Source organism: Danio rerio, chromosome 20, assembly GCF_052040795.2.
Source record: "Danio rerio strain M-AB ecotype USA chromosome 20, GRCz13ab, whole genome shotgun sequence".
Taxonomy (NCBI): domain Eukaryota; kingdom Metazoa; phylum Chordata; class Actinopteri; order Cypriniformes; family Danionidae; genus Danio; species Danio rerio.
Window position 1 is genome coordinate 35,804,094 of NC_141040.1, and position 17,815 is coordinate 35,821,908.

The following is a 17,815-nucleotide window of genomic DNA, read 5'->3' on the forward strand; positions in this document are numbered from 1 at the left end:
TTAAACAGGCTTGGGTCAATTACTTGAGAGCTTTTTTCCCCAGAACCAACAGTAAGTGTGTCAGTAAGGTACACATTGGCCATTATTGTACCCGATGGAATTGAAATGTCCTTTGAGGTTTCATTATGGACTAACACTTGCACACTGTTATCTTGAATGGTGGAAAAGGGAAGCACAAATGGAGTTATGAATGTACCAGCTGGAAGATTGTCCTCTTCAGGTGAGTCTACCACAAAAATTTCTTTTCTCAAGGGTTTTTCAGTCTCTATTTTACAGACAGCCAGTACTTCTCCTCTAGATGGAACTACACACTTTTCAGGTCCCATCCACCGTACTTTCCCCTCAGGCTGGTCGATTAAGGTATTTTTACATGTCTGCTGATTGAGATGGATTTCAGGAAGGTTAGTATGAATTCTTAAAGCTTGTGCAGTGCTGGATGATTTTACATCATGACTGAGAGTAGCAAGGCGCTGGAAGAAACTGGCGTTTGTTCCAATAATGACTGGTAACTGGGAGGGCCCTTGAGGTTCAGGACATACGAGAGCCAAGATGGACAGCGGCTCCTTTACTCCACTGACTGAGAACGGGAAAGTGACATCCACTACTATATATCCCTTATAAGGATAACTGGACGAACTGAGGCCCCATATGGATAATCCAGTCAAGGGGTGAATCGGTACATAATCTAAATTCTTAGAGTACCAACTCTCAAACACTATTGTCACTTGTGATCCACTGTCTAACAGGGCTTGACATAATTGTCCATTAATTGTCACTTCTACTGTTGATGCTGGTCCAACTAGGCCTTTTGGAATACTGCTGGCTTTGTTTATGTCTGTCTGACTCTTTTTAGAGAAACAAACTTGGTTCTGGGTTTTTCTGCTTTCATTAGCCTCGGACTTAAAACTCTTAGCTTGCCGCAAAGAACGAATTAGCTTCTGGATTACTTGGTCTGAATTTTGTGGGGCTTGACATTTTGTCGCAATATGACCGTCTTGTCCACATTTGTAACAGAAATAATCATCTTTTGTTCTGGTTGACTTTCGGCTAAATGATGATGAAGTGGACTGTGATGGTTTTGGCCGTTGTTCTGTAACCTCTAGTGAGCCCTGAGAAGGACTAACACTCATAACTGCCAACTGTTGTTGTAAGTACTGAACTTGTTTCTTTAACTCTTGAACTTCTACATCTTCTGTTTTTTCCATCTGGTTAGGTTTCTCTCTGGATTTAACCACCAAAGAAGAAGTAGAAACAGTTTTGGGCATGACTCCACATAAGTGTGCACGCAGCTCTTGAATCTCTCCTTTGAGTTCTTGAATGACAGATGTGCTTGTGGTTTCATCACAATACTGTATGGATTTGGCTTTAGCTGACATTCTGTGGCGAGAAGCTTCACTCTCTTCTGCCTCACGTATTTCCTTCAGCAGACTCAGGAAAGAAGGTGGGCATGCTGTACGTTCTCGAAGCCTCAACTGTAGCAACATGAGATCAGAATTCACTGCCCCTCGAATGAGTTGTTCTACTCGCACTTTATCGGCCATTCTGAAAGACAGGCCATTTCTTTCCACCACTTTTTTTAGAGCTTTGTCAATTCTCCTCAGAAACTCTGATAATGCCTCCCCTGCATTTTGACGCATAAGTCGAAACTTAAAATACAGATCTTCACCAGACTCTGAAGATCCAAAGGAACTCTCTAATGCTTCCACATACTCTAAAGCACCTGCTTCTGGATTTGAGAAACGAACAGCTCTCACTATTTCCATTGCTGGTCCTTTAAGGCTTTCCATGATTCTGCGTCGTTTTTCTTTTTCAGTACAGTCACACTCAGTTATCATGAGCCTTGCTTGATCTATCCAGTTATCCATGTTTTCCTCTCCAATTGGGGTTGGAACGATGGCTGAAAATGTCCGAAGTCGTCGGTATGCATTTCCATCACTTGTTGGCTTTATGGTCTTTTCCAGTACTTCACCCATTGCACGTATAATTGATTCAGGAGAACTATCACCAGCACTGTGGGGTGTAATTAAAGCTTTTACGTCACTGAAAGTTTTCCCTTCCTCCATCAGGAACTTTGTCAGCTTTTCAGAGAATCCTTCAGCATCTGTATTAGAGGCACTTTCACTTGGTTGAATCACGATAACTGACCAGGGCTCACTCTTTTCCCCTCTTGTCACTTCAGGAGGAATACGGGTGGAGTCAGTGGCTTGTCGGCACTCACATAGAACCATCATAGACTGGGCAGTAGGTCCTTCTCTTGTGTCCCTCACTCGAACCCTTCCCAGAGCTTTGACAGTTTCCATTACATCTTCAATCTCTGCCACTTCTGTGTAAACAGGTACATTTAACAGGATTAAAGCATGAGTAGAATCAATACTGGCTGCTTCACACCATTTTGTTAACTCTGCTTGAAGACTGGGGTCCTTTCTCAAAGCCATAGCGACAGTTTATGAACTTTTGAATAGAAGACAGTAGGTGCTTGGATTCAGATAATTTAACTTGTCTCTTCTTTCTTTATGAACTTATCATTGATGTATCAGAGGGAGATCCCGGACGAGCCCCCACTTTATGTAGCGCCACCTAGGTGTATTAAGTTTAAGATAGCGCTCCAGGTTCAATACACTAAACGCCTACAGATATGTTGAAGTAGGCCCCTCTGAATATTTCAATGACGTAATGTAAATAAGGCAGATGAGAATATAAATATTTGCTGTGTTTGAATAAATTACCAGAAATAAACTCTGTGAATAATAAAACTCTTAGATAAATCAGAAAATATAAATAATTTAATTAGAATAGAAATGTAAATATTGGGAAAAACCCCAGATGTAAAACAAAATACAAAATATAGAATTTATGCACAGCTAAAAGACAGTAAAATGACCCAAAGTCAAACCCAGCAATTTACAGTACAATGAAGAATATTAATTAAACCAATATAGAAAATACCACCTTTCTACACTCTAACAATTAAACTTATAAATCAACAAGTGACTAAGAGTAACTGAATATGTTTCTCTTTGAAAGTGGCTACAATTGTGTCACTAAATTACACACTGAATTAAACCTATATAAACTATTAGTATAAATCTATACTGTAAAACACGCAGCAGTATTTTATGCTCACTGCATCTCCATAAACAACTCAATACTCTGTGGGCCCACACACTCACACATTCATACACCCCCGTTGCAGGCCTGTATCGCTGCTAGTGTACGTTGTGGCCGGGAAAATGAAAATGGCCTCTTCACTCTCCTGAGCACAAATAAAATTAAACAAGATACCTCAGATGAAGATGACCTTGATCAAGATGACAGCAAACCAGATGCCAGCGATCCAGATGACAGTGATCCAGTTGACAGCGATCCAGATGCCAGCGATCCAGATGACAGCGATCCAGTTGACAGCGATCCAGATGACAGCGATCCAGTTGACAGCGATCCAGATGACAGCAATCCAAATGACAGCGATCCAGATGACAACACTTGTGAACAACGGGCCAACGAGCCGCGATCGATCGGCGAACTTCTGCCGCGGGTCTTTCAAATCCTCACTTTCACTTTTTCTCCCCAGCTGATGAGAGACAAGTCTCATGTAGTATTCAGGCTTTTTGTGGTGCTATTTGCTCCTCTTTGACTCTTTCAGCGTTGTTTCATGCAAATCTAACAGTCTCTCTTTTTTCTCCTCCTTATTTTCGGTTTAACCGTCACTCCCTCAGTTCAGCTTTAGTCCTCCGTAACTGTCCGTTGACAATCTAGGCATTTAAAAAATGCTCACTCACTCTGAACTGACTAATAACTGATACTGGAAACTTATATGATGAAAACACACCGCGAACTTAAAACAAACACAAAACAAACTCAAAGTAATCAAAAACGTGTTGTTCACACGCAATATATATTCACTTGTTTTTATACTCCGTGAATGTTACGCAATCAAAACAGCCGCGACGCGAGTCTCCCCTTCAGTTTCCAAAAACTGCCGGCTGTGTCTCCTCTCTCCGCTCTCTCTTCCCAACAGCCAATCACATTTCACACTCCACACCAGAGGGCGGGACTACACGCATATAAACCAATCATGTAGGAACACCTACCAAACTTGTTAACCCCATGTATTTCAGTGAAGGTTGATCAAACTTGCTATCTTATCATATTCTCAGAGATAGACGCTCATATATTACACATCAACATTAGGATGTATATTCACAAATGAATGCAAAACACATTTTAGATTTATTTCTGTTCTAGAACCAATATGAATAAATAAATAAATAAATAACCTTAAGATTACTTTAAAACTTAAAAACTTGTAGAACTTTATTCTACTGGGTTACATATATATATATATATATATATATATATATATATATATATATATATATATATATATATATATATATATATATATATATATATATATATATAGGACCATTCTCTGTAAACCCTAGAGATGGTTGTTCGTGAAAATCCCAGTAGATCAGCAGTGTCTGAAATAATCATACCAGACCGTCTGGCACCGGCAACCATGCCACGTTTAAATTCACTAAAATCACCTTTCTTCCCCATTGTGATGCTCAGTTTGAAGTGCAGCACATCGTCTTGACCATGTCTACATGCCTAAATGCATAGAGCTGCTACCATGTGATTGGCTGATTAGAAATTTGCGTTAATGAGCAGATGGACAGGTGTACCTAATAAAGTGGCCAGTGAATGTTTTTTTTTTTCTTTTTATCAATGTTTAATAAGAAGATATGTTGCATAAAGTTGACTGAAATGCATTTAAAGAAAATATTTAACAGACATTTAATAAAATAAAAAGTGCTTCCGGTCAATTTTTCAAACAGTACATTTGTACTATTTGACAGAGAGCCTCCTGCAAAAGACATATTCATAACTATTGAGGAAAGATTTTAGCAAAACATAAATAACAAACAAATAACAAACAACAGGGAAAAATCCACATTATAATTTGCACAATAATAAATAATCATAACCTGTCAGGTTTTATATTATTATATAAAGCCTACATTTATAAGCAGTACATAATACATCATGTCTAATATGAGAAAATGCTCAGAAAAGAAAAAACAACAACAACATTTTTATCTCCAGCATGCATGAATGAATTTAATGTACAATAATCCACTGAGAAATGACCCTGCACTCACCCAGCACAGTAACCAAACTCAGTTCATCAGGTCAGTGACTATATTCAGCACAAATTAAGCCCCGTTTGCATATGTTGCGCATGGGTATGTGTGTGTGTGTTTAGTTAAAGCACTGAGCGAGAGAAACAGAAAAAGACAGGCAAGAAGGGAAGGGCAGCACTGACACACAGAGGTCAAGGTGGTGATTGTGTTGAGAGACAGACGAATTGTTCCCTAGACCTCTAGATTCCTAATTTACGTTCCCCCAGTTTCCTCCGCACTTTCTCTCTCTCTCTCTCAGCCCTGACTTTAGGAGGAGCAGGCTGGATTTAGAGAGCTGATCACCATGGCAACAAGAATAGGATGGGCAAAAATCTCATTCTGCCACTCCGCTCTGTGTCTCATTCACTCAAGACACCTTATGATTACATAATTTCACCCCATTCACCTACACACACCCTCTCACCCAAATCCTTTCAGAGGTCCAAAAATAACAATGGCACTAAAAGCACGCACCTCCTGTTCTCACGATTTCGTTCTGATTGTGGGGAACGCATGTTGACTTGAAGTTCAATTTCCTGTCATTAGGAAAAACCACAGGGAAAAAGAAACATGGCACAGCATCTACTTCCATCCCTGGCAGCTGTGCACATGCACGTGTGTAAACCTGGATGCAGTTCGCTCACATTTTTATGCATCCATTTGTTTTAAATGGCAACAGCTGAGGTAAAAACTGAGTCTCTGAAATACACAATTTATAGAATTAATATTTGCAATATTATTATAAATAAGAGAGATTATTAATCTCCTAAACAGACCGACACACAAACAAGCACACATACATGTAAAGATATCTTCATTGGGACTTCCCATAGATGTATTGATTTTTATACTGTACAAGCTATATATTCTATCCCCCAACTCTAATTTTAACACAACCCCCACATGAAACTATATGCATTTCTACAATTTCAGTATACTTAATTCTGTCTTATTTTTTAGCTGTTTTCCTCATGTGGACCAAAACAATTATCCACAGGCTCAAATTTGACTGGTATTGGTCCACACAATGTGAAGAACACAGGGTATTCAAACACATACACATCATGTTAGTTGCTGCTATGTTTGTATTTGTCTAATATGGTGTATTTATTTTTGTCTTATTTTTTTTTCTTATTTTTTTGGTTGCAATTTGTTGTTTTGATCACATAATGGCATGTAGTTCCAAATGGACATTTCACATAAATTTCCTTTAATTTATTTTATTTATTCATTCATTCTTCTTCATTCAACTTCCAGCTGCAATCCATCACTGGGAAACATTCATACACTCATTCACACAAATACACTACGGACAACTTACCTTACCCAATTCACCTATAGCACGTCTTTGGACTTGTTAGCGAAACCGAAGCACCTGGAGGAAACCCACGCCAACATCGGGAGAACATGCAAACTCCACACAGCAACACAAACTGACCCAGCCGGGGCTCGACCAGCGACCCTCTTGCTGTGAGGTGAACGTGCAACCCATTACAGCCTATTTTATATATAAAATGCTTAAAATTATAAATACAATGTTGGCACTGTATAATGTTTTTTTTTAACTGAGGGCGACTATTCTATTTTTTTTTTTTTTACCAGTTTTATTCAAGTAGCTTTGTCCATGTCACACAACTTCTGAAACATCTCACTCAAAATGCAAAACACACAGCAAATCTCCAAACCCATAAGCTATTCCTTAGCCTTGAGGAATTTCAATTGACTAAAACACTTCTTTTCAAACACTACACACAATTCTCTTCCTAAAAACACAGAAATCTAAAAGAAAGCTACCTGCTTTCATTTTCCAAAAACAACCAATCAAAATGCAAACACCCATTTCTTAACTGATCACAAACCAATCACTGCTTTACTGTAGTATAGGCCTATAGATAGGTCAAAGGTGACAAGGACCGGAATGTTCTGGGCTAAAACTGATTTGCTATCTGTCCACAATTTGTAGTTTTGTACCTACCACATATTCGCATGTTCTAAATCCTAAATTCCTCTAGAAAAAAGTAAAGAAATTCTTCTTGACCAGACTGTTTAACTGTTTTGCATCATACTGTGCTTTTTGCACTATATACAGTTTTTCATCTGCTCAACTCTGGTTTTCACTCCTTGCCATGTGCCCTCAACTGTAATTATATTGTTTATAATTTTTTATTTTACTTATATTTTTAGATTATATTATTTGTGGAATTATATTTATTGTAATTTCAAGAGATCACACTTAGCAGATGATTCATCAAAGCTTGTTTGGCATGCTGTCCTGGGAGAGAGCACCGAGCTCAAGGGATCCTCGAGCCAGGGGCTTCCCCCCATTCGCAGAGCTAGAGGGGAGCCTGAGCCTGGTGGATCTCAGAACTACACGGCTGCGGAAGCTAAGGGAACACGTGAGAAAGGTGGCTAAAGAATAGGTTGATTGTTATGCATGATGTATATCTTTAGACAGTGGGAGGAAACCGGAGGACCCGGGTAAAACTCACACGGAAACGGGGAGAATATACAAACTCCTCAAAGAAACGCCTACCGGCAAGGCAGATCCAAGGCCAGTAGTGTTCTTGCTGTGGGGCTCACAGTGCTAACCACTGGGTCGCCGTGCCGCTCGATCAATGGTAAAGGAGGAGAATTGGGGAGGAAGGGGGGTTCTTCTAAACAAAGATAAAGTGGACTGAAAACTGTGGTTCTTTATAGTAGCTTAGGGATTATATGATTGGAAGATAATGATTAGCTAATGCGAGACCGGCCGTGATAAATCATAAGCACGTGATCCTCTCGAAATTAGTTTATAAACAAACTTTACTTAATTTTAAAATTCTACTTTCGGTATAAATATTATGTTAAGCACATAGGCTCTGCGAGAAACGCAATTTCGATTCTCTGTGTGTCCTTTACATGTGGTTGAATTGAAAATAAAGCTGACTGACTTTGACTAAAGTGTATGATGATGAACAAAATGCCTGCATGACAATTATGCAAGCATTGGATGCTTTTCCCTCCGAGACTCCCCACACACAATTGTGCTCTTTATTTTTGTAACACATTTACATTTTGACATACAGTATGTTTATGGTTTTACTGTGTGCTACTTTATACAACAGTAAGGTTTGGCCAAATAAATATGTTCTGTTTCTTTATAACATGATGTTCATTGTGTTTACTGTTCTCAGCAGAATACTTTCACTGTAGAAAATTGTATTAAAATGTAGATATAAGCCTACGAAAGAGCAAAAAGCTTTAGATTTAGAACAATAGTGTTTTCATGGTATAGCCAAACATTTACTATTATAAAAGAAGCAATTGCCATTTGATGCAAATGCTTCATTCCGGCATATTGGACATTTTGAATGCAGTCTTACATTTTAAAGGAAATGTGAGACATTTGGCATTTTGTGTGAGCTGTTTTGAGAATTGTTTGTAGTTTTGAAAAAAAAGGTCACACTGTTTTAAAAAATGCGTGTAAGAAAAACATGTAAAAAAATAAGTATTTTCTAAAGAAGTTTTAAATTTATATTTAAATTTTATTTAAATTTAATTAAAATATTTACTTAGAAAGTTAAACAAGTTACTTGCACGTAGTGTTTAGCCAGTCCTGTTTTATTTGTGAAACACTGTGCACACTGTATATCAGCTATCCAAAATACCAAATTGTAATACTAGCAACTCATAAAGAACAAATACAAGTGATCCATTGTCTCCTAAGCCCTTTTTGTAAGTATTAAGATTAACCTATTATTGCATAAAACCTTCTATAAACACCATAAAGTACCATTTCCATACAGTTTTAATGAGTGTAACAACAGTGTGCAATCCCAGCATGCCTCAAAATCCACTGTTGTCAGCTCAACCTTGGTCAAGGAGAGATCCATACATCACTGTCCATGTTGGCTGAGATCTGGATTTATGACACAAACAGACACGCACAGACGATCTGCTTGTCCTGAGGGCACGTGGTGATTCTTTGTGTATTGCTTGAGTAGTAGTGAGCTTAAAAAAACAGCACATCTTACATCATCAATGTGGCATCAGGCCACTCCATTAAGCCCACCTTTAATCCCACACAGTCAAGTGCCCCCGTACTCTAAAACAACTCACCGCTACTGACACCTGCAGCAACACACACTGTTTTTCTCAATGCCTGGCATCATGCCCAAATCACCCACCACCATGTTATCAGCCCTACAGCAGTGTGGCATGCCAGATTTTTACTTCTCCAGCAGGCACACACCATCTTGGTTAGCTGCTGTGGTGAAGCTACTACTGTGAACAACATTTTGAATGTGTGTTTAAAGAAGGAGATTTTTATACACTTGACATATCGACATGGTTTTGATTTGCCATGAATATGATATTTAGCTGTCAGTGAAAACGCATAACCATTTTTGCTGTATAACATTATTCTCATTACAAAACATGTTTTTTATTCAAAACTGATGAACTGATTTACATTTTACATTAGGATTCTTTGATGAATAGAAACATATTTAAAAATAGTTTAAAATAGACCCTTTTATAACAATATATATGGATTTACCCATTAAAAGGGAAAGAAAAAAATAATATATACAGTTAAAGTCAGAATTATTAGAATTACTATAAAATTATTTAACATTATTTACTGTCATCATGGCAAAGATAAAATAAATCCGTTATTAGAAATGAGTTTTTAAAACTATTATGTTTAGGAATGTGTTAAAAAAATCTTCTCTCCGTTAAACAGAAATTGGGGAAAAAATAATTCAGGTATGAACACACACACACACACACACACACACACACACACACACACACACACACACACGCACACACACACACACACACCACACACAACACACACAACACACACAACACACACAACACACACAACACACACAACACACACACACATGTCAAAATATACATTTTCAAAATGTAGTAAGTTAATTTAGCTTGCTTCTTGGCACTCTATGGCTACGTTCATACTGCAGGCAAATGTGGTCCGAATCAATTTTTTTTTGCCCACACATGACTCAGATCTGTCTTAATAGTGAACAGCCCAAACCGCAGGTTTCAATTCTGATTTGTGCCACTTTTATACACTCTCAGAAATAAAGTACGCGAGCTGTCACTGGGGTGGTAACTTTTCAGAAGGTAAAAATTTTTACCTAAAAGGTCCATATTAATACCTCAAGGGTACATTTTAGTACCTAAAAAGTACAAAAGTGTTCCTCTTAAAATTTTAGGTACTAATATATACTTTTAAGGTACCAATATTTACCCTTTAAGTACAAGTGTGTACCTTTTTCACTTTTGCTCTCGTGGATAGGGAAACCTTGTACACACAGACATCAACTAGCCTGAATTTATGTAGGCTAGAAAATAATAGGTTTTGTAATATTTTAATCCTTTATATTTATATTCTATATATATCCTTATAATATCCTATACATATCATTAATATTTTATTCTTTTTCATATGTAAAGATATTTGCGTATTGCCCTACATCTTGTGTGTATTAAGCAGTGTGTAAGCGAGGAGCACAACTAACGTTCTAGACAATAGACCAGCTTTGTTCAGGTCAATTGAAAAATCTATTATAGTTTCTCAAAATAGCAACGCGCCAGCAATGCGCCTCAGAACGCCTTCCTTTTTAGACCAGAACGCCTATCGTCAAAACGACTCTTGTGCCAAGCTGAAACTAGCAAACAACAATTGCGTTGTGCCTTTCGCCACATTGTGCCGGGTGTATGATAGGGCCCCATATCTCTCTGATTGACAAGCATTTAACGAGATAAACTATAAAAACATTAAGCAGCAACACTGTTTTTTGAAATGATAATTGGAAGAAAGTAGTTTCTTAAGCTCCAAATTAACAGAATTATTTCCGAACGATCGAGGTAATGATGCTGAAATTCAGCTATGAATCATGGGAATAAATTACAACTTAAAAGATATTCACATAGAAAAAAAATCTATTCTCAATTTAAATCATTTTTCTAGCCTAATTGAGCACAAAAAGACTTAAAAAAAACATTTTTTTAAAGTTATTTTTATAAGGTTTATTTTACATAATTATTCAATAATTGTTCATTATATAATAATTTCATGGGTTTTGCTAAAACTTTTGAATGTGTTAAATTGTATTTAGACACGTTGCACAAATTGAAGACTGCAAAAATAGCCTTTTTCTTCTTTTAAAAACATTTGTTTGAGGTTCAGGCTTTAATCCTTGAGTGCACTTAAAATCACTGTTTTTACATTTATTCAATGCATTGACGAATATTAATCTTTCATTGCAAGAACATTGCACTGAATTACAATTATGATAATGTCATGCCACTGCATGTGTTTAGGTTTATACAGTATGTGAAACCTGCTCAATTACATGAGGCTAAAGCCACGTTGACTTGCCCCTTTAGTCTGTCACTACAGGTAAAACAGTAAAGGGTGGAGCGGCTCTTTCAGCAATTGCCGAAAGTCGCAAGGGGCAAAACGTGTCTGTCTCTAAGTGTTTATGTACGCACTAAAGCAGGACATCTGTCTATTCTAACACTGATCCGTTCAGACACCTCTAAATGTATGTGTGTGTGTGTGTGTGTGTGTGTGTGTGTGTGTGTGTGTGTGTGTGTGTGTGTGTGTGTGTGTGTGTGTGTGTGGTTGTGTGTCCGGGTCTCAAAGGCACTGCAGTCTTTTCAACGGGTCAGGGAGGGAAACAAAACTGCTGACAAAATGTTAGAATGAATAATTGAAGAACGCATAGTATCTCAGGAGGAGAGCGATGGAGGGAGAGCAGGTGAATTGACAATTTAAAGCGGCATTTGATCGAAATGATCCCTTAGTCGCAAATGAAACATAACAAGGCTACAGGAAAAATGACAGATGTGACATGTATGATATATTGCGAATCAGATTTCAGGACTCACAGTTCAATGGCTTTGTTCCACATGATGGTGTATCCTGAGAGGGTAAAGGACTCCACATTCACGATGTGGATGTTTCCTCGTTCCGAGCCGATGTACAACCATTTGCTTTGGAAGGGCAGATGACAGAACGTTATCCTGAAGAGAAAATGAAGAAGAAGAAATTTGTTGGTTTTATTATTTCACATTTATTTTAAAAACAAACAAACAATAGGATCACTTATTTGCACATCAACACTGTATTCGTGTTTATTACACTGATATGTTTTACACAGAGAAAAAAAATTCTAAGCAAACCATCTCAAGTACTCTTCCCATGTTATGATCTCCTACCCTCTTGCAAAAGATACAGAATCCCTCGATGCAAGCAGAATAGGCTCAAAACTATTTTATTTCTGTGTCGATCAGACTGTTTAACAATAATCAGTAATGCAAATGTCTGTACTGTAAGTGTTTTATGTGTTTTTACTTCTTTACTTTATTAGGCTTGGGCAGCACAGTGGCTCAGTGGTTAGCATGATCGCTTCACAGCCAGAAGGTCGCTGGTTCGAGTCCTGGCTAGGTCAGTTGGAGTTTCTTTGTTGAGTTTGCATGTTCTCTCCATGTTTGCGTAGGTTTCCTCTGGGGCCTCCGGTTTCCCCAGCAGTCCAAAGACATGCGATATAGGGGAATAGGGTAAGCAAAATTGGCTGTAGTGTATGAGTTTGTGTTTGTGAATGTACTGGGTTAGAGCTGGAAGGGCATTGACTGTGTAAAACATATGCTGGAATAGTTGGCGGTTGATTCCGCTGTGGCAACCCCTGATAAATAAGGAAAGTAAAGTGAATAAATGAATGTATCAGGCTATGATGAAATACTCATGAGTCAACAAAAAAATTCCCCCTTAGGGAACAATAAAGTATGCAAACAATTTACATTTAGGCATGTGACATTATCAAATGTTCTTGTGATTATTGCTAAAGCTTTTACCTCGATATACAGTGTCACTTCATTATTAATGATGAGGGATGAAAAGGGTTATTTTAACAAATATAATCATTTAAATAACTCCTCAGCTTTGTTTATTGCATTATGTTACATAAATGAGTAATTAAATGTTGTCACACTTTATTTTAAGTACCTTTCACTATTTACTGGCTTATTACCTGATTATTCTTAAAATATTGACTGTTTTGTACTATTCTACATCTCTAATCCTACGCAATACCAAAACCCAACTAATGCATAACTATTAATAAGCAGAAAATTAGCAGTTCGTTGAGCTAAAATTCCAATTCATGATTTATCAATAGTAAGAATACATTTTTTTTTTATTAACAATCTTTAGGCATTATTAATTTTTTAAAGTACACAAAAGACTGAGATAGCACTCAATTTACATTCACAATCTTTTCATTAATAATAATAATACATCATATATAAATAAATATAATAGCAAAATTTAACAAATAAAGTAAACGATAAAGTAAAACAAGTAGCAGGGGAGTTGGAGTTCTTAAAATGTGAAAGCAAAATCCTCTAATGAAGTATATAAATGTCTTGCCTTTTGACTTTTCGTCTCTCTTAATGTATTCAAATATATTACAGATTCTTCTTTAAACACCACTAGTTTTGAGGGAATTAGAATACCTTAAAATAGTGTGTCCATAAACATTAGTTAATGCACTAACATAAACATTGAAAAATAGCTAGTCATTAGCTCTTAAATAAAACAGATACAACTTTTGATTTTAAAGAGTTATAAAACATTAGGTAAGAAAAGTATTCCACCTATGATTAGTTAATTCTTTACAAGTTTGTAAAGACTTGTGCTGTAAAATAGGAATGAACAACAGACCTATAATAAATCCCATTCACAGGTCTCAGATTTCTCCACTGAAAATGTGATATGGTTTCTAATCTTAATTATCTTCCTTATCTGATTTTCTAGAATGAATTCAGAACGACAGATTTTAATCTCAAGTGTCATAATATAATCTTTGTGTCTGATCACATCAGAGAAATCGTTCCAATGTTCGGATCAACACTGAATCTTGCTTCAGCAGTCTGTACTCTACCGATTTTTATACATCATACTTAAAATGCTGGGGTTTGGCTGATCAAAATTCACCGCAAGACGTAGTTTACTGCTGCGAAACGGATATTTCAGCAACCTCATATAAGAGCACAATGGATTAGACACACTGGAACTCATGCCCTTGGATGTGTCTTTTAGAATAACAGAACCCTTTCAGCTCTATAAAATATGGCACACTTTGTGAGCAGGTAATGTGATGTGGAGGGATAGACTCTGCAGTTATATATGAACTCAAATGGGGATGAGGCTCTAAATGAATTTAAGTTGTTGCTGTTGTTTTTTTATGTTTTTTTATTTTTTATTTTTTTATTGATGTAAATTTTCTTTACCATTCTAATTCATTTAATTGTTTTGGAGGCTACTTAAGGTCAAAAAAAATTACAGTTTCTTGTATATATATATATATATATATATATATATATATATATATATATATATATATATATATATATATATATATATATATATATATATATAAAGAAAATTAAAATAAAGAAATAAAATTAAGATAACAAGACATCAAAAAACATCTCAAACTCAGTCGGTTAAAACTAAGACTTAACTCTACCAGATGGACAACACAATGACTTCAGATATGTAATTAACTTTAACTGTATAGACTATAAATGTGCAAAATACAGAGTTATTTGCTCATTTCTCCTGAGCAAATTAGAAGACACTTGCTTCAAAACATTTTCAGCACCTTCAATTCTCTTAAGCTATGAAAAAGAGAAAATAGCATTTTCTTGTAGAAACCTGCAGGTAAGATAAGCAGCACAGAAACCATATACAATTTTGCAAATTCAGAGTCAGAATATTGATAATCACATGCTTCATCAATGAACCACACAATTTTCTTCCTACCAAACATGTCTGCGTGCAATTCATGTCATTCCCGAGGATAAAAAATGCTTAGCTGTTTAGCCGAGTTTTGCTTGCTCAACTCAAATGTGGTTTGCTGTACATCCCAGTGGGACAAAAGAGCTGGAAGTTAAGTTGCTGGAGTCCAGGCCTGGGCTTCTGCTTAATCATCCATAAAACAGATGTATTACCCAGTCTCAGATCTATCTTTAACATTTATTGTTATGTGTTTGAGTAAAACCTCTTTTTGTCTTATTCTGCAAAAGACTGATTGGATTTTCTGAAAATTTTCAATAAAAGCGTTTAAATTAAAAATTATCATAATAAGCATGCTTTCAGGCAGGTTTTTATTCACTTTTAGGTTGCACAATAATGTGTTAAAACAAAAACTGCATTAACTTCATATGAGTTAAGAGCATATAATGCAATAGCCTTTTATTTCAGAACAAATAAAAAAACAATATTGTAATTTTGACCAAATGTCATTTTCTGAATAAATAAATGCACAAATAAATAAGAAGGAAACACATCAATGAACAAATGCATGCACACACAAATGAATGAATGAATAAGGAACTACTTTTTCTGCCATTTATTCACAGCTACTTCACCAATGTCACTTTAGAGCTTGTATTTGAATGATTCTCTAGTGTAATGTCTAAAGTGATGACAGAACAGGTGATTGTGCTCATATTTTATGATTATAAGGCTAAACGGCATGAAATACTATCAGTCTACAGAGATTTCCTAGTATTTCTCTGTTCAATCGGGAGATCATGTTCTGGTTTCTGGCTTTTCTCTTAATGAATCAAACTCAGACTGGGGGTTATGAATATCAGAAGAATATACTTTATTGGAATATTTTCCAAAAAAGCAGATACAGCCTGGAGCAAACCCATCTCTAGTCTCACCCCAAGACAATCCGTTGTCCCTCAAATTTTCTATACCCTTTATCCTTGCTTCAACAGGCCTCTTCCAGCTCCTACTACTTTAACACCCCAATTTAACCCCGTCTTCCTGTTGGCTCTTATAATGTACAGATCTAATTTATTCATACACTGTTTTTTCACACACAGTTCACATTTGGTAATCATGAGTAGTATCTATGTTTCAAACTTCTAAACTGGACTCTTCTCTCCCATTTAGTATACGTCTTTTCAAACATATATGACAGTTTCAACATATGTTGTATACATTTCATGCTTTTCTGGCTGTTTTACACAGATGGTTCTGCATTGAATCCACAAGTCCTCTCTAATGCTCTTTTATGACCCCTTTGCCTTAACCTATCACCTGTTTTCAAAGACATATAATGGAAGATTCATAGGGCCCACCACTCATCCAATTTAATATGTCTTTATATAGGTTTAGTAAATAAAATCTTCAATCACAATAATTAACCTTGAAAAAGCCAAAGCAGTGCCAATACCATATTATTTTATTAGAAACACAGCACTACCACATACAAACGAAAGAGATCGACTTAGCATGCCACCTACTGTGCCAGTTTTATAATGATTCGATCAACTGCGTTTTTGTCCTCTATAAGCTCCGCTTATTATGCTGTCTCTGTCAATCGTCTTTGCTCTGCTCAGTATGACAGGTTAATGGTGTACTGAATCTCCGAAACTATAAACATTTAAAGTAAGCACTATCTTCATAAATAAACTGCATAGTTGCAATGTAAACAACTACATTATTCCCTAAAAAGCCTCAAAAGTAAATTTTGCTGTCCAACAGCTGCAATATTTGTCAAACATATGGAGTTTATTGATCTGCTGTCACTATGTGGGTGGAGTTTTTTTTTTTTAAATGAAGCAAAAAAATCAACATTTTACTTAAACACATAATGCACCTACTAAACCCAGAGAAAATTTGATTTTTCAACAGGTCAACATTCTGTGTGTATGCCTCTTTAATGTTTTCTAATATCTGTATATGTAGTTTCCAAAGCTCACATAATGCATAAATGCTAGGAGGCTTAAAAAGGTGAAGCAGTCGTTATCATTTTATGAACAAAAGGCTTGTTTGTTTTGGTGCTGTGCAAACGGCTTGCCTCTCACCCCTTTCACACTAATCTTTCCCCCAACAACACACGTGCACACACACATACACACACACACACCTGCCCCAACACTTCACACCAGCACCTTGCAGCATCATGAATACATTCATGAGTGAAAGAGTGTTGAGAGGAGTACCATGCATCAACCTCAACACATTCCCTTCGTCGGTCTTTTAGGCATACGCACACACATGTACACACACCTAACACACACATATACACAAACACACATCATAAGATAAAAAAATGAACTCAAAAAGCACAAAAAATGTTTGCACTCTTAATCATATAATTGAAATAATCTACATCGACAAAAGGAAAAAATGCACTAGACAACAGTATTAGCCTCTCTACTGTCGCCACCAACTCTGGAGCAAACATAAAAAGCATGTAATGCCACTGCCATTATTCATTCATTCATTCATTCATTTTATTTTTCGGCTTAGTCCCTTTATTAATCTGGGGTCGCCACAGTGGAACGTACCACCAACTTATCCAGCATATGTTTTACGCAGCGGATGCAACCCATCTCTGGCAAACTTCCATACACGCTCATTCACACTCATATATGGACAATTTAGTCTACCCAATTCACCTGTACCGCATGTCTTTGGACTGTGGAGGAAACCGGAGCACCCACATGCAAACTTCACACAGATACACCAACTGACCCAGCTGAGGCTCAAATAAGCGACCTTCTTGCTGTGGGGCATCGCGCTGCCG

At 36.7% G+C, this 17,815-nt stretch overlaps 1 protein-coding gene across 6 annotated transcripts in view; it reads right to left on the reverse strand.

Moving 5' to 3' along the window:
• stxbp5a (syntaxin binding protein 5a (tomosyn)) overlaps positions 1 to 17,815 on the reverse strand; it is a 178,005-nt gene that overhangs the window by 81,766 nt on the left and 78,424 nt on the right. For all 6 annotated transcript variants that reach the window (XR_015517679.1, XM_087297031.1, XM_087297029.1 and 3 more), the window contains exon 5: positions 12,093 to 12,227. Coding sequence is in view for 4 of the 6 variants with exons in the window: in XM_087297031.1 (XP_087153157.1) it covers positions 12,093 to 12,227 (135 nt within the window). In the remaining 2 variants the exon portion in view is untranslated. The remainder of the gene's footprint in view (positions 1 to 12,092; positions 12,228 to 17,815) is intronic.